The sequence below is a fragment of the Scophthalmus maximus genome, chromosome 10, assembly GCF_022379125.1.
Source record: "Scophthalmus maximus strain ysfricsl-2021 chromosome 10, ASM2237912v1, whole genome shotgun sequence".
In the NCBI taxonomy this organism is placed as follows: domain Eukaryota; kingdom Metazoa; phylum Chordata; class Actinopteri; order Pleuronectiformes; family Scophthalmidae; genus Scophthalmus; species Scophthalmus maximus.
The window spans coordinates 13,196,579-13,221,434 of record NC_061524.1 but is presented as its reverse complement, the minus strand read 5'-3'; the positions used below and the strand labels follow the sequence as shown (position 1 = coordinate 13,221,434).

At 43.4% G+C, this 24,856-nt stretch overlaps 2 protein-coding genes and 1 long non-coding RNA gene across 8 annotated transcripts in view; 1 reads left to right on the top strand and 2 right to left on the bottom strand.

The window, feature by feature from the left end:
* adgrb3 (adhesion G protein-coupled receptor B3) overlaps positions 1-8,429 on the top strand; it is a 111,261-nt gene extending 102,832 nt beyond the window's left edge. For 4 of the 6 annotated variants that reach the window (XM_047335190.1, XM_035605487.2, XM_047335188.1 and 1 more), the window contains 8 exons: positions 192-290; positions 630-801; positions 1,661-1,756; positions 2,556-2,595; positions 4,143-4,822; positions 4,969-5,004; positions 5,922-6,026; positions 7,338-8,429. In XM_047335190.1, coding sequence (XP_047191146.1) covers positions 192-290; positions 630-801; positions 1,661-1,756; positions 2,556-2,595; positions 4,143-4,822; positions 4,969-5,004; positions 5,922-6,026; positions 7,338-7,526 — 1,417 coding nt within the window. In that variant the 3' untranslated portion in view covers positions 7,527-8,429. The remainder of the gene's footprint in view (positions 1-191; positions 291-629; positions 802-1,660; positions 1,757-2,555; positions 2,596-4,142; positions 4,823-4,968; positions 5,005-5,921; positions 6,027-7,337) is intronic. The other 2 variants (XM_047335191.1, XM_047335189.1) reach the window with 1 other exon arrangement.
* On the bottom strand, positions 653-2,777 carry LOC118283476. Its single transcript, XR_004784556.2, has 3 exons — positions 2,532-2,777; positions 1,084-1,142; positions 653-789 (listed from the first exon to the last, which is right to left on the bottom strand). It is a non-coding gene; the product is annotated as an uncharacterized LOC118283476 (long non-coding RNA).
* A 4,964-nt stretch (positions 8,430-13,393) lies between the features above and the next one.
* The window catches only part of lmbrd1 (LMBR1 domain containing 1), a 47,997-nt gene continuing 36,534 nt past the window's right edge, over positions 13,394-24,856 (bottom strand). Inside the window, exons 15-16 of the mRNA XM_035606393.2 lie at positions 15,491-15,582; positions 13,394-15,122 (exon numbers count right to left, since the gene is read on the bottom strand). Of these exons, the coding sequence (XP_035462286.2) occupies positions 15,012-15,122; positions 15,491-15,582 (203 nt within the window). The 3' untranslated portion in view covers positions 13,394-15,011. The remainder of the gene's footprint in view (positions 15,123-15,490; positions 15,583-24,856) is intronic.

Genomic DNA, 24,856 nt, shown 5'->3' with positions numbered 1-24,856 from the left:
AGATCTCTCTCGGGAGCGACGTGGCTTCGTATTTCTTTGGCAGAATCAGTCCAAGATGGAAATCATTACGACGCCCACACACTGGCTGCTTCTGCTGCTGCTAATATCACGGGGGGGAGGGCGGCGGGATATAAAGTCGTGGTAGCGGCCGTGAGCGTTGTTTGTCATGCTGTTGTCTTTATGTCCCACAGACAGATGAGTGAGCCGCATACAGGATTAACTCTCAAGTGTGCCAAATGTGGTGTTGTATCAACAACTGCTTTATCAGCAACTACAGCTAGCAATGCAATGTAAGTGCCTGTCAGTGTCTCTGAATCAATAAGGGCGATGCCACGGGGAGCCTGTGCATGTGCAAGCGTGTCCACCTCCACGATTTAGACCCCGTCCACTGCAGCGTAAACTGATGTTACAGTTGCGGCCGCAGGGGGATCGGATGTAGCTACCGCGTCGTAACTTATAGTGTCACACATGCAATGTTACCGTTTGAAAGCAAATCGTGCACATTATTACAGCATGCACATTAAAAGCCCCTGTGTTGCCGCGGAGTAAAAAAAGGCCCCGATGCAGATTTTAGTCGGCATTTTGTACGGTTATCGTGTCATCACCTTTGTTCCTCCCCCTTCTCCCAGGGCGTCCCTGTGGAGCTCCTGCGTCGTCCTACCTCTGTTGGCTTTGACCTGGATGTCCGCGGTGCTCGCCATGACGGACAAGCGCTCCATCCTCTTTCAGATCCTCTTTGCGGTCTTCGACTCACTGCAGGGTTTCGTCATTGTGATGGTGCACTGTGTCCTGCGGAGAGAGGTAGAGGATGATTCGCAAGCCGCCTGTCCTTACCCGTGGTCTCAATATCGTAACGCAGAGCGCTTCGGAGTCATCGCGACCAGAGACAGACACTGTGTTTCCTGGTGTGCCGCTTTCTCGAGCAAAATACTGTATCTTTTGAGATCTATAAGAGATGTTCCATTCACGGATTCCGATACCTGGACCTTGCGTATCAGGCCTATAACGAGTACGGACCCGATACCAGTGCATTTAAAAGATAACAACTCCTATAACTTATTTCAAAAGGTGTTTGCTACTAACCCTGTATGGAAGCGATGATCGCTATCATTGTTGTTTGGCCTGGCTCGGAGTTAAACCCTCTGAAAAACAGATGCATACGGAGAATGAATGTCACAGAACTTCTTTTATTATCCAGCGTGAGAGTCATAACTGGAAAACGACACAAATACATAAATCTAGAAATATACAACAATGGCTTCCTTTAAATAGCTGTTAAAGTGCAGCCAGAGCTTATAGAAATAAAAGACCTTTAAAGTTTCAAACAGGGCAGTGACAGTATCAAACAGGGTAACAAAACTTAATAAATCTTGGAATAAATAAACAATTCCGTTAACCGTTAACGTGTTTGCCACAGTTTAGAAAGATAAAATACCTTTAGTCTGTATCTTTCACAATTACAGTGTAAAACAACGATAAGGTTCACGTCGCCATTTTACTTTGAGTTTTACAAAAGGTTTTTTTCATCTTGGTGAAACTACTTCAAAGATGTGGTATATTGGCGCCAGATTCGAAATCTGAAAACATCTCTATTTGAGTTTTGGCTAAACCTCATTGAATAAAAGGCAAATTTTCACTTTGTGTCTCTCCTTGTCCTCAGGTCCAAGACGCTTTCCGGTGTCGGCTCCGAAACTGCCAAGATCCAATCAGTGGTGATGCAACAGGAACCTTCCCTAATGGGCACGCTCAGATAATGGTAGGCACAGCCCCCCACTGATATCTGTTCCCATTAGATGCTCTATAATTTAAACGGGCCTAATGTTCCCTGGTTATTTATAATACACACGCACGGCCCTTTGACCTTAATTTAACTTTAATATGCCCCCCCCCCAAAACATGACGCATTGTTTCCCATAGGTTTCCAATATTCACATATCCCTTGCAATTACATGCAGGGTGGATACTTGGCCCTCTGATAAATGGCACTAGTTCCCTTTGGTTTTTCAGGCAGGGCCCCGAGCCCGGTCCTTTATTTCTCTTTGATTGAACTTGAGCGTCCATGTTTTGCCCGGCGTCCCTCTCATTCCCTCTCTCGGTGGTAATGGAGGACTGCTCCCTGCCTGACCTTTCAAACGGGACCGGCGGTCCCTTCATCTGTACGACGACGCCACTGGCACAATCATGGCAATGATCTGCGATTAGTATTTTAATGCCAGGTTGAAATAGTTTTCACGACAACAGACTGGTGTCAGCCCCCCCCCCGTGGTTCAATACAGTCATTAGCAACAAGCACAAAACGCTCCCCAGCTGCTGCAGCTGCACTTTCCTTCCATAGATGTTCTGTTGATATATTGTTAGGGTGAAGCAGTGGGGGGGGGGGGGGGAATGACTGCTTTGCATTTTCCTCAAGCATTGGGAAATAATGATTTACAAAATCCTAATCTTGCAGTTGGCTCTCACAGATGATGCTGCCTCTGGTTGTGCATACGCAGCACACACTGTAAGAAAGGGTCACATTCAGCAACACTGACCATTTGACTGTGTTTCACCCGCAGACGGACTTCGAGAAAGACGTGGACATCGCCTGCCGATCAGGTGAACAGATGGTCTCTTGTTATTAACGAGTGTCTCCTTTGCGATGCGTTGTGGAAAAAAAAGAAAGAAAAAATCCCAAAAGAGGTTAGACAGTAAAAATAGCTCGGCTTACATAACCACCAACAATCCCCACAAGGAGTTTTTTCACACTTACTCAAACACTAGACTTTAATCTGAGAACAAAACAGCATAAAGAAAGCTGTTGGATATTCACTTCATTCGTTGGCCGCACTTAAATTTCGAACAACGTCGGCTTTTCTCTCCTCTTCTGGCTGTCGCCCTTGTAATGATGCTTTTCATGAACATGTTGATGCTGACGTCGAATTGGAGCCTGGGCGCAGTGCGTCTGATTTTGTGGAGGATTGTTTTTTCTCTAATGCTCAGCTCATACTAGCCGCGAGGTCACTTTCCCCCCCCCCCCCCCCCCCCCCCTCCTGATTGCTGCACCCTGCTGCTCTGTTTTTTTAGTGCCACGGTAGTCGTTGGTGCATATGATTCAATAAAAGTGTCTTGTCATTGTGCAAGTCACCCTGCACGTGACTTGTGTACTCGGAGCCTCCAAAACCAAAGAAGAAAACATCCTCAACGGAGCAGCAGGGAATAACCAAGCTGACCATTATTCCGAGCCCCTCGGAAAACGCAGCCCGTACAGAGACATGAAGGGCCCGTCTGGCCCGTCCTACCCACGTCGCTCCGTGCTGTGCAGCCTTTGTAAAGCTAAAGTCGACATCCCGCGACACAAAAAGACGGAGGCCGACAGGTGTCATTTATAAATCATGACCAGGTTTTAGGCCCGCAGCGGCGCCGCAGCCAGGGAGAAATGCACTTCGCTGATTAGTCTCTGGTGCTAAGCACAGGTGAAGTTGGTCGTTTCCCCCCAAAAAAAGGGATTATCGTGAGCAGAGGATGCAACGTTCTGCGGGTTCACCCCGCAGAGTAGAAGTCTGAACTTGTCCGAGAGGATTTCTTCTCTGTGAACACCAGACTCTGAGCATTCAAAGAAGCTCAAACAAACAGGCGTGCATTAGATGGTATTTGTTGTCCTTGTAATGTCCTTGTTGGACAGACAACGTGATTCCCGGTGAGTCATGGGGCCAACGTGAACATGCTCAGTGGAGAGGACAGGGTGTTCTTATTAACCAGAGGATATTTAAGAATAGACAGTTGCCGTCTCTTAGAATATTTTGTGCGTTGCAAGGTCATTACCAAACACCAATAACTAAAACTAGGGCTGAGATGCTTCATACTGAATGGCAGCGAGAACACTCTCTCATTTACAGTTACATCCTCTGGGGATACCTGTACGTGTTGTTGTTTCCCTTTTCTGTTCAAATGTAATATCACACTCGCTACATATTCACAGTTATTTGCCCCGTCATTACCATTTTCCCTCAGCCGACGTAAATCCCTCTGGGAATAGGTTCACATTGATTTGAACGCTCTCGTTCTTTTTGCGTCATATGCCGGATAATCTCAGACAAACTGTGACATTACTTTTCATTACTGCGAAATTCCCCGCTAATCCGTGTACCACTCTCTCCCCGCAGCACTCCACAAAGACATGGGCTCTTGCCGTGCGGCCACCATCACCGGCACCCTCTCCCGCATTTCCCTCAACGACGAGGAGGACGAGAAGGCGCCCGAGGGCCTCAACTACTCCACGTTGCCTGGCAACATCATCTCCAAAGTGATTATCCAGCAGCCTTCAGCTCTGCACATGCCGATGGGAGTGGGCGAGCTGAAGGAGCAGTGCATGGCCGACGGCAGCGGCGACATGCGCCGCACCGTCTACCTGTGCACCGACGACGCCATGCGACAGAGCGACCAGGACATGGGCGGCCACGACATGGACGGCCACCCGGTGCAGGGCCAGATGATGGAGACGGACTACATCGTCATGCCCCGTGCGTCCGCGGCGGCGGTGTCGGGGTCGGGCAACATGCCCACCCTCCTGAAGGAGGACACCAAGATGAACATCACGATGGATACGCTGTCGCACGAGAGGCTGATGCATTACAAGATGAGTCCCGATTTCAACATCAGCCCGTCGGGCATGGACCACATGAATGTGAACCTGGAGCACCAGTATCCTGGCGCTTCGGAGCAGATGCAGAACCTGCCCTTCGAACCTCGCACGGCCGTCAAGAACTTCCTCGCCGAGATGGAGGAGTCCGCGGGGCTCTCCAGGAGTGAGACAGGGTCGACAATATCTATGAGCTCCTTAGAGGTACATATGCTCGCGTGGATGGAGCGCGGAGGACACAGCGCTGCAATAAAACACATCAACACACATCATTACGTTTATGAATGTGCATATCTCTTCTTTAACTGATTACCTAATAACTTTATACCTTCATGTTTTCATTTCCACAGAGACGAAAGTCACGATATTCCGACCTGGACTTTGAGGTACGTAAAAATAACGTTTCTATCCATTGTACATGCATCTAGCTTTTTTTTTAAATAAATACAGAGAAAAGCTTTTTTTTTTTTTTGCAGTTGTGTTTGTCATTTGATTTACTAGCACTTGTTGTGCCTCTTAAGCTTATTGGAGTTACACAGCCTTGACTCAACGAGATTTATTGACCCGCTGTGTAGTTAAGGTAAAAGCAAGGCTGTCAACTGACAAACAGGGCAACAGTCCTCATCCACATTCTGTCCCTCCTCCATCTCCCACATCCATTAGCTATACGTTGATTTTCAAAATGTATGCTCAAGTCATTAGCACATTTCACATCTGATTTTACCACTGGTTCCAACAATTATGATATTGGCTTGCAAAACGCATATCCAGACCCCGTTTTGGCAGGTTTGAGCTTTTCCTTTGCATTATTAAATCAGGCTTCGCTGCATATATATTGTGCACTCGTTCAAAGTAAAGGAAACATGAGGCTCCTGGCAGCTGTTTTGGCACCGGGAGCATTTTTATTTTAACTCAGCTGCCCACCAACTTCTAGAATGGACAATGTGTGCCAACGTTTGATGATAAGGATTTCCCTTACACCAACAAAACTCTAAAAGGCAATTTGTCACCGAAGAATTATGTTTAATCTAGATTCACCAGCCACTGCAAATTGAAATAGTCCAGGCTTTCAGTGTCCTACCACCCTAACATTAATAACCTCTGTGTTTCCTTTATTTTGGCAGTCACTTGTATATATATATATATATATGCCAAGACAAGACAAGTAGATTTGTTTCAAAACCTGGCCTACAAGTAAACTACCATGACACTAACAAATTGATTAGAGTTGGAGGGGGTGGAGAGGAAGATGCATTTCCATTATTGGCTGTCAATACCAAAGCAAAAACCCTTGCCATTGCAGAAAGTCATGCACACCAGGAAAAGACACATGGAGCTGTTCCAGGAACTGAATCAGAAATTTCAAACCCTGGACCGATTTCGAGACATACCAAATATGGGCAGCATGGTGAGTAACAGGAAACCAGGGGGGTGGCCGTCAGCCAATCAAAGAGAGAGCCTATTTAGGTTTCCGGGTGCAGGACACATAATGTGTGAGTGTGCAAATGAGCGGCTATGTAGCTGGAGCGTTCATGTGGAAGTGAGCCTGCCTATAGATAGCGGACCTGCCAGCAGATGGCAGGTCGGGGGCGAGGGGGGCGGCCCCCTCTAAAGCACCGAAGCATTTTCTCCACAAGGCCAGTCTCAGGGAAGGAAGACCTCTGGTAATCTTTGTTGCAATTAGAGTGCATCCATTCCAATGCAAGGCCATGAATGCACTTTTATTTACATGCACATTTATCTACTTATCATTTTTTTTTTCCCATTAATGCATGGCAGATTATTTAATCTATCCACATCTATACAAATATTAAGTTCACTGTTCTCTCACTGCGACGATGTGGGGACTACTTTTCGTAGTCGAAGTCCCAGTGGATCTAGAAGTCGAGTGAATTATGAAAAATCTTTCTGACCTTGCTGCGAATCAAAAGTCCCACCATCCGTCTCGCCACACCCGACTGGAGCTGTAGACGATGGGGATGTGGAGCTTTATCCATCTCTCTTCAGACAATCGGCTTTTCTTCTTTTATTTTCTGTGTCGAATGCAACAAACAGAAATTGAGCTGGTGACCAGACACAGCCCGACTATTAGACAATGTCGGCCACACAGCAGCCTTTTGGCTGCAGGTAATCCTCTTTCACTGACATTTCAATCAGCCCGCAGTACAGCGCGATGCAATTTGAGGTTCCGTTGCTTAGTTACCAGTGCAAGTTCTTTTGTGTAGAAAACGATAACTACAATACACTCACACTCCCCCCTTTTTCTTTTTTCCCAAATGAATCTGCTGCAGAGCTGGGTGCAGACATTAGTATCCATTTTGTATTCCCTGACTGGGAGCAGCTCCTCTCCCTTATTTGAAATATTGTCTTTGGGACTGTCAGCGAGAGCACATTCAGATGAATGGCTCATGCACGGAGCCTATTTAGTGCACCAGTTACTGAGCCTGGGGGAGAAAACACAGTGGTGCTGTGACTCGATGTAAGCGTGTTCACATCTAATACACTGCCATTATCTTTTGTTATTCGATGCTTCCCACAGCATTAATCCATTATTCTCAATTAGCGACGGGTAGGAATTCATATTATGCCTGTTTGAATGAACTGACTCCACTGCAAAAGGGTTTTGTGGGTTGTTTTTTTTTTTGTGGTGTTAAAAAAGAAAAAAAGCTTCAGAGGATGTCATGCCACTAATATCACACCCCGCTGGCCATGTTCACAGGACAAGGCAATGCCGATGAAGAACCCATGGGAGAGCTACAATCCAGCCTGTGAGTACCAGAATTACGCCACTATGAATGTACTAGAATCTGACACCAAGGACTCACTGGAGATGACGGCCGCGGAGTGGGAAAAGTGTGTCAACTTGCCCTTAGACGTCCAGGAAGGAGACTTCCAGACGGAGGTCTAGAGGGCGAAGACGGAGAAAAATGCAAACTGGGAGAGGAGGAGGAGGAGGAGGAGGAGGAAGGAGGAAGGGATGTATTTTGCACTGAATAAAGCAACAGACTTTTCCAACAGCCTTGGCATACATATCTGGATTATACGAGTGTGGCAGGGACATTATGTGCCAATACAATTTAAGGACTGAGGAGAGAGAAGAGAAAAACAAAAAGAAGAAAAAAAACAAAACATCAGTGTTACTTTTTGTATTCTCACTAGTGTACTTAGTGTGGGGCAGCCTGGTGTACAATATATACCATCATGTGTTTCAAATTATCTGTTGAGGAATTTGGCTAATTAAAAAAGGAAAAAAAAAAAGGTGATCTCTCTAGATGAAATCTCACAAAGCAAATGACATGCCATGTCGTCCCAGCTTCATTGGGTCTAGTTTTGATTTCATAAAACTTGGCCCGGGAGCACAATGTATATATTTATGCAGGTTTTTAAAAAGTTTATAACAGTCTGTTTGGCCATTACTACACTTTTTACTTTATAATATAAAACATGGGAGGCAAAGAGGATTTTTTCTGTCATATTAAAATGAATGTTTGTCAAGCTACATTCTTCATTGCTTTAAATGCAATAAAGATAATACTCACTTTTATATAAATAATATATTTCACAACTTTAATACTGCAGAATCTGCTTGAAGGATCCCAGCAAGCTCTCACATCTGCAGCTCTGTATAAAATATTTAAAAACAAAATGTTGTATGGTGTAAATAAACTTTTGTCTACATATGTTTTACTCGTGCCAATTTATTTTAATGAGAAAAAAAAAGAAAAGCCAACCTGATCAAAAGTTATAGCGAGAAATGTTAACATTTGAAAAGGAATGTAAATAAAAGAGGAAATATGTTCGTACTGCTTCAGAGGTTGTGTCGAGTTTATGTGGCTTTTGAATGTGTGAAATCTAAGGATGGGGATGTGACTGGCAGGAAGTACTGATGGGGTAAACATGTACCTCCTAAGAAAACTAACGGAAACTGCTCGGCTCTGGTCGAACACGCAGGTTCGTTTGGCACACACTGGATTATCCCCCCCAAAAATGTCAGAAACACTCTGTACCTCACATCTCATATCCTCTGATTATTTGTAGTTTAGGTTAGTACTCCCCCCCTACGATATAAAGGTGATATAGTATGCTTATATTCAGGTTCATACTTTTGATTTGGGTCACCACTTGAAAAGGTTGACATGCTCTAATGTTCAGAAAAGGCACCGGTGTCCTCATGCTGCCCATTCCTGCAGCTCCTCCGTCTAAAACGCCTGGATTTCTTTTAGCCCCGCCCTCCCGATAAACCCCAGTCTGCTGTGATTGGCCAGCGGGTTCACTCTGTTGCGAGTGGTCAACCAATTTCAAAGTGTGTAGTGAATGTGGCCCCACTTCACCAGAAACAGGGGGCTGCGGGGTTCAGCCATCCCACAAACAAACGAGGGGGTGGTCTTTTCTTCACAGTTTGTGGGCCGGCCGGCTCCACAGATACACACATTTATGTGCACAAACACTAAAAAGGGATTTTTTGCACGATATGCCGCCTTTAAACCTCAGAGCTTTAGCTGCCGCTGAAGGTGACTACTGCACAGTTGCCCCCACTCACCTCATGAATCCAACCCTGTATCCGATTTCTGAATTTGGATGGGAAACGCCGGAGCGCATAACAGCTCCCTGCACCTCCAGGTGGTTCACCTGATAGTATCAGTTAAGATTTCTTATTTTTCCTTTTTTCCTGGGCAGTCGGGGGGGCCAAAAACCGAGCGCAAATGGGAGGAGGCGTGTGAAATGTTGCCTGTAGTGTGTGGTGGTCTGCGAGCATCAGTGCGTGTCCTTCCTCTGGGCATCAGGAGAGGAGGAAGAGGAGGAGGTGTGACTTGGACCCGCACCATCGGTGAAGAATGCCGACAAGAAGAAGAAGGGGGGAGCTGTGCTCTGCCTTTTGCCACGTAATAAATGAAGTTGAGCTCGTACCAGACGTTCACGTCTGGACCCACCGTGCATTTCAATTAAGAAGACCACCAGACATAATTAGGTTAATGACATACAGTGAGATATTCCTTTTCCATTAATGTGCCGTTGGCCAATAGTGCGAAGGGCTGTCACACACTCCGTCATCTCGCCACCGGCTCGGTCACATGTTCTCAACCGAATTAAAAACTCTCATGAGAAAAATTATCTTCACGAGATATATCCCGGGTCTATACTGTAGATTTATGAGCTGGCAAAGCACAATAGTATTTTTGGAATTTCCCGACCAGTCACTGAGGGAACAGTAATGATTCATAGACATATATGAATGAGAAGCTGAGGGACGGCAGGACTATCATGGCACGCTGAAGCGACTACAGCGTGTCAGCTGGCCAGAAGTACTGTGCTACACATCCGCTAATATTTATACATTTTATATTCATGTTACGTTTTGCTTTTGGAGGACATTACAGATTGTACCGTACACTCCAAGACGCAAACCAAGCTGTCGTGCTTGAAATAACCAATGTCACGTAGTGAAAAGCACACGGCATCAGCTGCATTAGTTTCAATCACCATATTCCTGCAGCTGTTGAAGCTTTATGAAGCGTTTGCTCAATAAATGAACGGCTGCCTTTTCTTTCTTTTTTTCTAAAGAACATATTTCATACGGCGAAAGAGGAAAACAGACAGGTTTCAGAGCCCCCAGAGAATTCATGACCTAATGGTATTTACATGTGTAGTGACTCAACAGCAAGTGAGCGTGACAAACTTTACCAAACCAATAAAAAGACATATTTTTGGTGGTTTTGTCAAGAATGCTACACTTTCCTTAAAGTCCTCTTAGTGGAGGTTTTAAAAGTACTTCAATGAAACAAAATACCACCGAGTTAATGAAGATCGGGTCCTGGTTTTCCCCATTAACAATAGTTTCCCGGTTCCTATTCCCATCGCCCGTCGCGTTGGGGGGAAAACACGCAGCCACCTTTATTTTAACAGCCCCTTCATTTTAATAGGCACCATATGCAAATTGGTTTCCACATAAAAACAAACGTGCTATCGGAGTGTCTTTGTGCCAACACTTAGTGCAAGCCTTTAAATTACCAAGTGAAATGCAAAAAAACAACAACCCACACACCGTGAAATGTGGGAACACTTGCGAGGTCCTGCTCGAATACAGTAGCTCCATTAATGAGTTACAGTATATGGCTAAGATCAAAAAGACTAAGTGCTTTGGATACTGAAATATTCCACACTTGACATACCGGGAAAATATCTGCAGAATATTGAGGTTTTCACGCACAATTTTCCCGATTGGACATGCGTCTATTTTAAGGTTGACAGAAATGGAATGCTGTACCGCCAAGTCCTGGTGGAGCTGGGGCCACGTCGACAACACGCCCGCTGGACACGTCTCCGTTGGGGAGAGTGAGTGGCAGCTCCCGGAGAGGTTCAAACACTGAACCAACAGAGTTACACTGGTCCTGCATCACCTTCCCCCCCGGAGGCAAACTGTTAAGTTCTATAAGGGGCCTGTCACAAGAGCTACAGCCGAGAGGAAAGACCTGACTGCCCCCCACCAAAAATAATGAATAAAACTGATCTCAGCGAGTGCTGCGGATATAAGGAAAGAAGAAAAGAGGTGTGACATTCAGCAGAACGATAGCAGCTGGAATGTAGGAAATTTGCCCCTAACTTTTCATCCTGCTGCTCCTGAAATGTCGCAGCAGGTACGATCCGGGTTTTAGATTTGATATATCTATTTGCCAAATCCGACGAAATTGGTTCCAGATAAACACGGACACAACACAACTCACCATAGACCTCTATATATATATATATACACACACACACACACACACACACACACACATCTCTGAGTATTGATCCGATTTTGTTCGGCCATTGTGCTGGTTGGGTCTCGGCGACGTGGCGACCCACGCGAGGACGTGTCAACAAACTTGTGGCGGAAATGCAACACCGCTGGCAGCTACTGTGGATCAATCCACACCAACTGGTGTCGTCGGACCGACACACACTTTTGTTTGTCGGTGGTTTTTGGTGCGACACAAAAAGGGTTGGGCTGTTTCATCTGTTGCGACCACGAGGCCAGCACCAAGGCTGGAACAACGGGTGCTGCCCACATTAAAATGAAATGGAAACCTTTTCGACACATAAAGCATTCTCCACCTTGGAGACTAGACCGCACGTGTCTGAAAAAAGGAAAAGTCTGAGCCAAAATGAATCATGGGAAGACATTAGACTGCATATACTGTATCATGGTCTTTCATCCTGTGGAGCGGCAGGACAGGCGACGGGTACAGAGCTGGTTAGTACAGCTCTCCACACAAACGCACGAGCTCACTTTCATCTATACTGTCAGATTTTTAAACAATGGCTTTAAAAGTGTTTCAGTTTCTCTTTGCCATTCTGATATTAGATAATCATGTCAAGAAATGGGACAAAAACAACGAATACCGTGGCAAATGGAATTCGCGCGACAGCCGGAGTTCGAATGCACGTAAGATCAAAATTCGAGTTTGCATTTATGTTACAAAATCCCCAAAAAGTCCCGAGGCAGATGTCGTAAAATGTTGGGTACTCCCTTGCAAAAATTATGTTCCCCCCCCCCACCCCCCCTCAACTGATTCATTAATTTATTCATTAAAATGTGTTCATTGTTCCAAAACAAACAGGATGCAGGAAGGGAGAGAACAGACGAGACAAGCGTGGCCTTTGAACAACAGGGGTGATGAGAGAAAAAGTCGCGCCCAGAACAGGCACAAATCCTCTGATCTGACACGCTGATCACACAATCCCCTCGGCGAGAGTTCGAGGGGCCCCCGCGTTTTATTTGGCACGAGGATTATTTGGTTTATTAGTGTACGCGCGGGCGGCGTGTCACATAATGGCTTATCTGGAAGCAGGCCTGCACAACAGTTGTGACAAAGTATGCGTGCGGCAAAACTCGAATTGAGCACGCAGCGGAAATGGCATGCAAACCCATCGGAAACCAGCAGCGAGCAGTTACATGCTAATCCACGTCAGTTTCATCGGATAAACGTCCGTATTACTCTCACGCTTGTTGTAAGAGTCAAAGCCCCCCGAACAGCAGCGGAAACGCTTCGTCTTTAACAGAAATACTGAGACTTTGCCGCCCTCGAGTAGATTTAGTGAAATGGGACCACTTTGTGTCCATAGTTCAAAAAAATTTGACAAAATCTTAACTCTCATCACAAACGTTGTAGTCGAGACAGAAGCCGACATGTTTTATAAACGGCGATGTGAGGAATGATCAGATGCTTTATTCGGGGGCGGCCTCAGTTGGCTGTCAAGGTAATGGAAAATGAGCACGGACAGAGATTATTAAGAGATGGTCCTCAAACTGTTGGGACAGAATTTTAGGATTTTAATGGGGAACCTCAGAAAAGGACTCGCCTTTTCAACTGGAACCAAAGAGTCTCAACTCATCCTGAAGCTTTAGAGTTTAGAGCCGAGAGCCAGCATGTATCACTGCGTACTCACTACCTGGTAATAATAATGAGCTCTAAGCTGGTTGATGCAACATAGTGTGCAATACAGATACAATGTGACTGAAAAACAAAAAATGAAAATGAAAATAAATAAACACAACAAACATAGCTGCACCATTACCGTTTGACAGGCGGCTCTACTCCACACAATTGTGACACAATGGGCTAAAATATTAACCATTAATAATTACGGTTCTTAGGCTGAGTTTGAAGAAGGGAGACGTCGATATTGTGTCAAAACACAAAAAGATTTAAGGATGCAAAATTTGCAGACAAGTAACAGGTACGTACGAAAAGAAGGGGTTTAAATATTTTGAACATGAAAGAAAAAAAACCCTTTTAAGGGGGTTTAAAATGGTTTTATTTAGTTCTTTCTTAAATACAGGTTTCATTCAGTAATTCACACACGTTTCACAACAGGAATTGTTTCGACCGTGTCACAGGTGAAAACTGCAAGTGATGCAGCCGGCGGCTCAACCCGAGGGAACCGGGACGAGGGTCTCAGAAGAGGGAAAAAAAAGATAAACTCACTGAGATTCAGGCTGATTTCTGTGAGGCTTACTTGGGGTCACATATACACTAGTGTGTGCTCATCGTGGTGCTATTCAATCATGAGGCACGGGTTTAAAAAAAAAAAATGCCATTCATATCTATGTTTTCTGTAAGTTTGTATCCATTTTGACAAAAACTGCTTAATACACTGGAAAATATAGATATATATATAGTTTTAGTAATTTTGTGTCACAAGCTTTCTGCTGATAAACCCGCTGAGCCACAAACGAGGAAGTACCGTTAATTAAAAGGAAATTACAGCCATATCTTTGATTGAGTCTATTTCTTTTTTTCTTACTCATGTTCTTCTTCCAACACGGAGCGAAACGCTTTAAAACCAAATACAACTGGAATCTTGACAACACAACAGCTGTAATTGGTCCTTCCCACGTCACACAGTGCAGTTATGCAAGTCCAGTAACATCTGCTTAAATAAGATGATGAAAATGATAACTAATAACTAAATCCAGGCGGGGAAAAAAAAGAGCAGCAAATCTACTATCAATATATTTATCCCCAGATAAGAACAAGCAAAAATAAACTTAAATAAACACTGAAAATGTTTCTGCTGTCAACACTGGCAATTTTTCATACCAATCAACTTTTCAGAAAACAAACAAGCACAGCAGTTCACGTAGACTCAATCATTTGAACTATTTTCTTTTTAAAAGGGTGTGCCAACAATAAAGTGATCTTTTAAAGCGTCTAGAAAGTGCTTAAAGAATGAAAAAACAAAAACAAGTTTAGTGTAAGGTGCGTTCACACCAAACGCAGAGCATATCTTGGCTTCGGGCGAAGTTTGGCCACAGGATCAAATTGTGTTAACCCGAGCGGACGTCGGTGACTTCGGGAGGATCTCAACTCTGACTGGCTTTTACGATATCGCATCACGGACATATATAGCTCGAGTTCAAATATTTCAGCTCGCACGAAAGAAGAAGCAAATGACGCAATTTCGCGTTCGGTGTGAACGCAGCATAAGCTCCGTCTCCAGATAACGGTTCGACGAAGAAGTGTGGAAGAAGCCGCCTATGCCTCTTGTCGTAACAATGTGTCTCCTCCAGTAGAAGAATGACCAATTTGTGTCAGCTACAAGCTGCTCGCGAGTGAATTGTCAAGGTACGATTGAGTTGGAGGACACTCCCACAACCCCAGAGTCATCAATAATATTGACCGGTAAGAAGACACAACAATCAGTGTGAGCGGTCTCACTACGGGGGAGTGACGCCTCAACTCTGAACCAGACTGGAGTCCACGAGACACCACCGCAATAACTCTTTATGTATTAAGTCATGTCAGATTGCTGACAAGTCATTTGTTTGTTTTATGAAATTGTACTTCCTAGTCCCTTTAAGTCACGGCCGTCATATCTACCAATCGAGTCAAGCACACGGTTTTGATTTTCAGTGCACATATTCATCGTCACTTAAGTCGGAGTCGTCGGCCTCCACCTCTCCCTCGATCACAGACTTCTTCCCCCTGCAGCAGGACACCGCCAGGCCGACGAGGAACGCCTATAAAAGAATGAGCAAAGTGCACATGAAAAAGAATAAGAAGTTTCATAAGGATCAGTTGAAGTAAAGAGGTTAATAAATATATTTGCCGAGGAGATTAGCTGTGTTCAGTCTCTGAGAAGCCTTTTCTAGAAAACTTTCTACTAAAAAAGACATTTATTATATGCTGCAGCTCTCATTACCTTCCGGAAGAACATTAAATCTTTTATAAATGTTGTTACTGAAAATGCTTAATTGTTCAAAAGATGCAAAATACTGTAATTGAATGCTTTGCGAAAAATCCAACCTGTTTGAGCTCCTCTCCTTTTCCCACATGAAACGGTCTTAAAATAAACATCAGGACATGTGATGTACATCCGTGGACTTACCCCGATGAAGGCCCAGTTCCCAAAGTAGTAGATGGTACTAAAGAACCAGAACTTGTGGAGGAAAAGATAGGATCGGGTCACTGTGCACTGATCTGGAAGGGACAGAGAAAAGACCAGGACGTATTTTTTTATAAACTTTCCGTTTTATCAAGTTCACAAGGAAAGAAAACATGACAGTTTATTTACTTTCATATTCGACGCAAGGTTGTTGATTGTTGAACATATCTCAAATAATCCGATGAGTTATTTCCCACCAGGTATTTGTTTCAAAGCAATGTGACATCTTCAAGTAGAGAAAATATTTCGCCATTCTGGGACCTAGACGAATAGAATTTTTTTTCCACTCCTCTGGTATTTTTCAGGCACACGGTTTCTGCATGGCACAGACTCAACCGATAAACATCATTAAAAAGACCTAATCAGCAAAATGAAAGAAAAAAATAGTAATAGTCGTGGACTGGTGCCATCTTAGCAGATTTTTAATAATACTAAGCAGAGATATCAAAACACTGTCACATTTGGGCACCTTGGTATATTCTTGATATCGGGGACTAAACTCGTGTTTTACTTTCATTTGAAGCATAGAGCTGAGTGATGTGGCTGGAAGCTTCTGGTTTCCCCAAAGAAAGTGAACCAGAGTTTAGAAAAACTCTTATGCAAATAAAGGTACAAAACACTATACACGCAATTTCCTGGGAAACTGTTTCTCCTTAAAGGCCATGGACAGACGCACTGTACCTCTCCCAACCAAGGAGGTATTTTCATTGGGCTTTGCTGAGGTGCTACTGTGTATGTATACACAGTTATTGTACCTACTGAATATTCAAAAAAAAAGTTACAGCAGGTCACAAGGCATGTCGATGTTTTATCAAAAAAAAAAAGTGACCACATCACATCATTCTAAAATCACCCCTCTTTTGATTGATTGACACAGAAAAGCCTTGAAGGAGGGAAGCAGTCATCATATGAAGTGAGAACAAAAGAGAAAAGAGATTTCTTCCACGCGGTGACTGATGATGGAGGTAAGAAGCGAAGGGAAGAGTAATCGGGAGCAGGTGAAAGAGGAGTGAAGAAAGGGGAGGAGGCAGACGTACGGTGAACCCCGGGGAGAAATAAGTCCTGTGGCAGCAACTTCTCTGTGGTTCCAACTATCACCGAGAAAAGTGGCATGAGTGGAAAAAAAACCCCCAACCATAACACATCTATTGTTACTGATTGCACCACTTGTTACACATCTGCAATAAAGTGGTGTGTAACACACACACACACACACACACACACACACACACACACACACACACACACACACACACACACACACACACACAGAAGTGCTTCAGGCGATTTTGTCACAGTAACTAAAAAAGACAACCAGTCTTGTGTAAAGAGGAAAGCCATGTCACTGTCAACGTGGATGTGGCTCAACCAAATGCAAGCCCCCCCCCCCCCCCCCCCCCCCCCCCCCCCCCCCCCCGAAATGATGCAACATTTAATGGAGGCTTGCATCGGATATTTCCAATATTACACGTTGAAAACAGCGAGGACACGCGAAAAGAGGCCGATGAATTGCGGCGACAGTCGAATGGTTCTCTTGAGCCCCCTGTTCTCTGACGGAGGCCACTTCATCCGGGAGCATCTGGAGCTTTCAAAATTACAACGTGAAATGAGCACACTCGTACGATTCGACTGTTCAAAGGTATTCACAGAGACCACTGTCCCCCAGGACGTCCGATAAGATGTAAAAACAACATCCTCTGCTGCACAACAGCATCAAAAGATGGGAAAGCTTTTAATTAGCACATTGGGCTTTATTCTGAAATCTGGAAATCCGTTTGGATTAGCCTTTTGATGACCTAAGCGCAGCCTGTTGAGAAAACATTCCTGCTTACCTGTGATGTCCTCGCCCCCACAGCAGATGAAGGGTCCACCACAGGAAGTACGAAACGCTTCACACGTCGGCTCACCTCATTTAACAAGCAGCACGTCGAATTGCGTTATTTTCTTTAGCCCCTTGTTTTTGTTGGTGTCACATGAACCCAAGCCAGTGTACAAAAATTATATATATATATATATATATACATATATATATATATATATATATATATATATATATATATATACATATATATATATATATATATATATATATATATATATATATATATATATATATATATATATATATATAAAAGGAAAGAAAATTGAAAAGGCTAAAAAGCAATAAGTTCCATACAGTTGTTATCCGTTTAATGAGCCGACTTGAACCGACAGTGACCTCCGATGTTGCCATTTTCAGGAAGCACATTCGCCAACTTTACTCGGCAGCGTTGCTCGAGTGACATTTTGTCGCTACGACCAGGGACAGCACGATCAATATCGACTGAGGACTACGATCATTATGATAAACAACCAGAGGATATATTGCTCATAAGATCAAATTTGTTTTCCTCATCTGTTGAGCGGTTCTCTGCTTTATGCTTGTGACATCACCTTTGACTCTATGTTTTTTCTTTTCCTTTTTTTGATAGAACTGATACTGCTATTGATCTCACTGGCACAGTTGGCAGGAATAACATAGGAATTCTTAAGCCGAGCCATTCCCCGTAGGAAACGCTGATGACGACACACGTAAGAGGTGCTAATGATGATGGAGTTCAGGTCTCCGCCCGGTGCTCCGCTTCATCTTGTGCAAAAAACACAGGAAGAGAGGTAAGAAGCAAAATGTTTCAATTCTGCAATAATTACTTTAGCCCCGCACACTGAAGCAATTGAAGAAAAATAGGTTTCAATACGCTCCCAATCACACTTCAACAGTGTCAACAGAAGGAGGCGAGAGGGAAAAGTCCACCGAAGCCGGAGTGAGGACGGAAACGCAGTGTCTGGCTATGTTAGAGAGCCATCTGGAGCATTAACGCTCACCCTGCTGAGCTGCTCCTGTCACACTGTTTCCTCTCCTCGCCCCGACGCCGACCCCTATGAACCCCTTGTGAACAGCGCAATCAGACTGGTACCGAGCCACACGACATCACGGTCCGTGGCAATAGTGCGTTGTGGTTTAGGGATTTATTTATTACAGTCAGTGTTTCCAAAAGCTTCCCCCAAAAGAGTGTGAAGTAAAAAAAAACTAAACATGAAGACGAAGGGGAAGGAAAAGTCAGGATGGTACAGCTTCATCTGTATTAAATATTAGACGGAGGGGACCCCGGGGAGCGCACCGACAGTCGGCTTTCACTTCGCCAGGATCAACAGATAATCGGAGGAAGCAAGTCTCTCCCCCTCCCCGTGACCCCGCTTCTTTCCCTCCGCCATCTGTAGCTCTGCAGCTGCTCACCTGAACCGGGGGGGGGGGGGGGGGGGGGGGTTCTGCCGAGTGGGACCTGCAGATGGTTCACAACAGTGGTCCGCCTAAATATATTATCATGTACGCCGCTGACCCCGCGTCACCTTGAAATCAGTACCCGTTCTCTGATAAGAGCACGGGGCAGCGTGGGAGCGCGGGTAATTTCACCTTGACTCGTGATACCCGGGTGAGTGCCGCCCCGTGTAGCCCGATGCATTATGTATAAGTCTCATCACTGCGTTCAAACACCAACACATGCATAACAGCCCCCCGCGTGCACACGCACGCGCATGCAAACACACACTCTTTGCAAAAGCCTCTCTATCAGCAAGCTCTTGTTTGCCTACACTATATGCTTTTACTTTTTCTTTCCATCTAAAAAAACCGCATCAGAGCACTTTAGTCAGTGTCCTATGAGGGATGCCGGCGTTCCTTCAACATAACTGTTGAAGGAACGCCCGTATTGGTGTTGTTGATGAAAGATCACTAAAAGCATCGTTTTCACTGTGCAATATTTTATGTCGTTTTTTTTCTTTCAATTGCAAAAAAAATCCATTTGAGCTGAGCTCAAAACATTCGAAAGCAGGCACAAAAGGCCTCATGTGAAGCAGTGACCTCATTCGACCAGACTCAAACCACCACCGGGAAGCAAGGGGAGAAAAACTATTTACCACCAGTGTCTCGTTTTTCTATTATGAGTGGCTGTGCCTGAAAGACTCGCCCACGTCACGTCTGAGATGTTGGCACGCTGCTTCACTTCTGAGTCCATTAGAAGTACGGACACAACGACATCGCAACTTGTAAACAGCCCTCCCATTAGATGGAGTTGGATTTCAGGGTCCTGACGGATTTAAGAAAAGTGGGGTTCAGATCAGGCACCACTATGGGAAAGTGGGGTCAAAGCCAACTGTACATACAATATTCACTTTTCTTTTCTTGTTTTTAATGGTGGACGTCTTTTGACACAATAGAAGATAGAATTCTTGAGTCAGTCACACACCAGCGACGACAGCACTCGGATGAGGCAGTTGAAGCTCTGGTCAATGAGCCTCGCCGCACATGCATTTGAAGAGGACACCGACAGAGAAGAAGAGGATGCAGATTGTAGATGACACGGAGCCGTCTGCATGTGAGGTGTTCTGCACGAGGTATAGCGTAAAAGTGTAATCAGTGTATGTTTTATCCAACTTACTGGCGCCTTAACTGTGATCAATCACGGCTACAGAATAAATATCAAACGTGACGAATGTACCACGCAGAGTGCAGCAGATGGTTGAAATATGTGAGGCGTAACAATGTATGGGTCCGACATAGCGCACTGCACAAACATTAAGCAAATTGCAATAGGTAGATGGTGTCTGCGGATTAAATGGGGGACTTTTATTTCGGAATGATCACATTTAACTGACATTTTCCATTGTGATGCAAATTGCTGATGATCCCTCCCTTGACGCAAAGAAAATTACTAATAATTTGTGTTGGAGGTGGTCTCTCGTTGGAAATTGCTTGGGCGCCTGACATCTCGGGAAGCTCTTTGAAACAATGCTGCGGTAACCGGCAAGTTGCTAGGAAACAGACAGACAGCGGCCACAGTGTGAAAACACTCCTCTGTGTCAGAAATGTCATCACTGGGATTAAAACGAGATATACTAACATGTCTTAGGTCTTCCATGGAAGAAGATGGACTTCAGCTTATCATGTTCAACTTTCAAATGGCTTGAGGGGGTCTAATGCCTTAATATTTTATAATTATGATCAATGAAAATCAGAGTTTACTAATGCAAATTAATCATAAGCATTTGGGATTGATTGATATTCATGAAATTAATGATTTATAATCACATTTACTGTATACATTTGAACCGCTCTTCCATAACTGATGATATAATAAGTTTTTTCTAATATGCCTTTACAAAATGAACAGGTTTTTTTTTAGATTCTGACATATTTAACTGTTTTTATTTATTCATTATTCTCCTCCTACTAATTTTCGATCAAGTTTGCTTCAGAAAAAAAAAGGTTACTGTCCTAAAACCATGACAACAGAGGTCTACCAATCAGATTTGTCTTTTTTGTTGTTGTCGTCTCGGCAGATAAAAAATGGTTAGGTGGCCCACTTATTGGTTATGACTTCATAACCGAGGCAGCATTAAAGGCCCGGATCTGCAACGTACACCAGTGTACATAATATCATTAAAATCATTGGTTACACCATCAGGGGAACTAATGAAACCAATAATGGGGGTTACTAATGTAACGATGGAGGCGTTAACATTACAGCAATAAACCACCGAGGGGTTTACTCAGTTAATGTCTTTGGTGAGGGAGTGATCACGAGCACAGATAAATCTTCATGAGGTCTTAGAGAAATAAAATGAAATGAATGAATAAATGAGATGGTGACATGTAAATAGGTCTGACGGCATATTTACATTAAGATCCGACACAAGTAGTTAACTGTCAATTAAAATGAAGAAAATGTAGATCATGTCACGCAAGGGGGCAGATGCCATAAAGGCTGATCATGGACGTAGATGAACTTAGATGCAAGTATGAGTTAATGTTCAAAGCAACTCCCCCGACCAGAAGTAGCAGCATGAACATCAGGGGGGAAAGAATGATTTGATGGAGTAGTCTTATGTAATGCTGCCGATTCCTCAGGTTTCTCACAGACTTCATGAAGCCGTAAAAAAAGATTTAATTGAATTCATTAATAAAATTACTTACTGAGTTATTAAGTTATTTAATATACTAAAACCAAACTTGGAGCGATTTAGTGCTGCGGGGATTCAAGCTTGTGCCAACTGCTTGAGAGAGTATACGGGTGTAAAATGAAATGGACTGAGATGAAACTTTTGCCCTTTTCGGCTGCTAGAGTATAGAGGAACGCAGCATTTCGACTGCGCAGAGGTCCAAACAGTGGAACTTTCAGAACTCAGACTCTTCTTTTCTTCTCTTTATCCTGCGTTAGATCACATCCTGAAGAAGGGTTCAGGTTGTCTGGGGCCATGGCAACTAACTCTTGAAGATCCCTTTTCCATTATGCTGAGTAACTGAGTAATGGCAGGGTAATGACCTCAGAGCAGACGAGAGCTGGGTGCCGAGCACCTGCTCACATTACACCACTGTGACCAACTGGCCAATCAGTCACCAGCTCGCCTCCAACCCTCTTTTGCCTCGGCTGCCTTTTGATCCGGTGTCACACTCGAGGTTATTACAGAGTGATGCCCTCCCAGACCCTGTTCTGGCGTTGATACCATTTTTCTACCACAGTATATTGCCATTCTCATTTTCAAAATTAAGAGACTGTAAGCGAATGTCAATTTATAGCCATGTTTGTGAATCTCTTGGTTTTTCATCTCAGGAACAGATCATGAAGAATTTTGATGTTAACAAAAACACTGGAGCTAAGCGAAATACGATCACTATTTGCATATCAAAAAAAGGACATGCTAATTTTATGTCTATGTCATAGACTGTACATAAAAATGGACGTAGTCACCGGATCCGGGAAGTGAAGCTAATGCTGCTTCCCTTCGCCTGTATTCTCTAGAATGACCAGCGGGGGGCGACTCCACTGGTTGCAAAAAAAAAGAAGTCTGTTTCTATAGAAGTCTTTGAGAAAATGATTCTACTTCTCACTTGATTTATAACGTCAGTAGATATTTCCGGAGGAGTTTATGGTCTCAATCACAAGTTTCAGGACTTCTCCAATACAGTTCAATGTGTATGAGTAAAATAGATGATAAAGCACGGTATTTGCATTGGGGCATGGGTATAGCGTGATTGACAGCTAGAACGTGAGTCAGGCCCATCCACATTCCTCCAAATATGGTTACTTCTGATTTCAAAAAACTAAACTCAAGGCTTCAAAAAGGCAGTTCATAAACCGCTGGGTGATGTCACGTGGTTTGCCACTTGGTCTGAGATTTATTTTTCATTGGCCATGAAATAGATTCAAGGTCAGGCTAAGATAATGTGAATAAGGTACAGCATAAATAAGTATGCTATATTTTATATGACAGAAAAATATCCTACAAGCAAATTATTAAATTTTTTTGTGACTGGTGCTATGACCCTTCAGTAGAACAGTACCTTCAGTCAAAAAAACATAATTCTGTTCCTACCCAACAACAAACTGAGGGTCCTGTGGTGCCAGGAACACATTTCAATGTAGTTCACTTAGTTAATCCAGCTCGACTTCAAGAGCTACCTACAACTTTTCCTCAAATACGACAATTTATCAGAGGCCGCGGGCTACAATAAGCAAAATTACAAAGTGGTGCAGACTCATGATGAATCTGTTTGGGTCCATTGTGATTGTCAAGGGACAGAAAAACATTATTTGCTTGAGAAAAACACACAAACCAAACAGAGACAAGATAATTCATTTCCACAATTCTGTCTGCATAGTCATGTAAACAAGAGCATTATATGGGATTGTCGCTTCATGTAATCCCTGTGTATTGGCAGCGCTGTTGTAATTATCACATGTAAAAACATAGCGGGATTAATTGATGAAATGTGATCCCAGGCAAACAAAATATTTGTTCCGAAAATCTTGTCATTCGTATTCAAATATTTTATTGAACCTGTAATTGCACAGGTGACTAGATAGTTTTATTCTGATATAAAATCTATGTTCATTATACAGTTCACAGAATTGCGACAAAGGTTTTCAAAATATAACGAAAGGCACATAATATTAGTATTTTGTTTTGCTGTCGTCCTTCATAGCAGAAGCAGCTCTGGAAGTTCATCTCTATTGAGAAATTGTTAATACACAATATCACTAACTTTATGTGTGATGAGAAGAAGAGCTGATTTGATTGACAACTATTCATGTTTTCTGCCTAATTTTACCTTTTTGCTAAATGTGATTCAGCTTAGCAGCAGAATGACCTTTGCACAAGATGCCACCAATTCACAAGAATTAGACGCCAGGGAGGCGCAATCCTTTCAAATGTCAAAGGCATTAGTCCATTAGCACCTCCATGTTGTATAACCCTGATAGCCACCAATCACGGACCACATCCACTGCAGAAAGCTCAAACAAATATATGTAAATCACTTCTAGTTCGGGAAATTACTCTCGAGACGTCCCCCCACAGTTGACATTTCACTGGAGAGACTGGGTCCAGTGTCTGTGCTTAACAACAAAGATTCATTTTTCAGTTCAGTTGAGTTTTTCTATATATCAACATTGAATGACGCTCTTCAGGCAAAATCAAAACAACCAGTCCACTGATTAAGATGGATGGATGGATGGATGGATGGATGATGACATATTGAGAAAAATGACAAAATGTCCTATAAAAATGCTGCAGTGTGCGACCTCTTCCTTTACTATAACTGCAAAATAACAAACAAGCAACAAGCAGCATCACTGATGAAGTCTACGATCAATATCAACATTAGCTATAAGCTATCAGCTAATGAAAGCCTGCCCAAGTAGGAAGGAAGCACCTACAACATGGTCTGAACACGGAATCTAAAGATGTTATGATACTAAAGTTATCAATTTAGCTTCTGTATCATAAGTCAAGCTTTTATTATTTATGCTTTTTGAAACAACTAAATTATCTAGGTTTACTTTAAATTTAACCAAAGTAATGAGTAAAAAATATAAAAGAGAATTGATTTGAAATCACCCAAATGTCATATAAGCGTGCTGCAATCCCACACAAGATTAACTAAACGTAAAGGTATTACGAGGGAATGTATCACAGCTGGGAATATGACATGTACTTAATTGACTGTATGAATCAACCACTCATATTCAAGTGGTTTCGCATTAACTTTGCTCAATTTGTATATAATATACTTGACATTTAAACTCCTCAGCACTCATTAGCTGCGTCTTCTGGGAGAACATATGCCACCACCTTGGATCATTTGATTAAAAAAATGATCATCCACTGCATTGACTAACCTCGGCCAACAATACAAACATGCACAAGAGCCCAAACTCTCCGACACGTTAAAGACATAATGTATTAGTGAATTAGTTTATTTAATGTATAAGT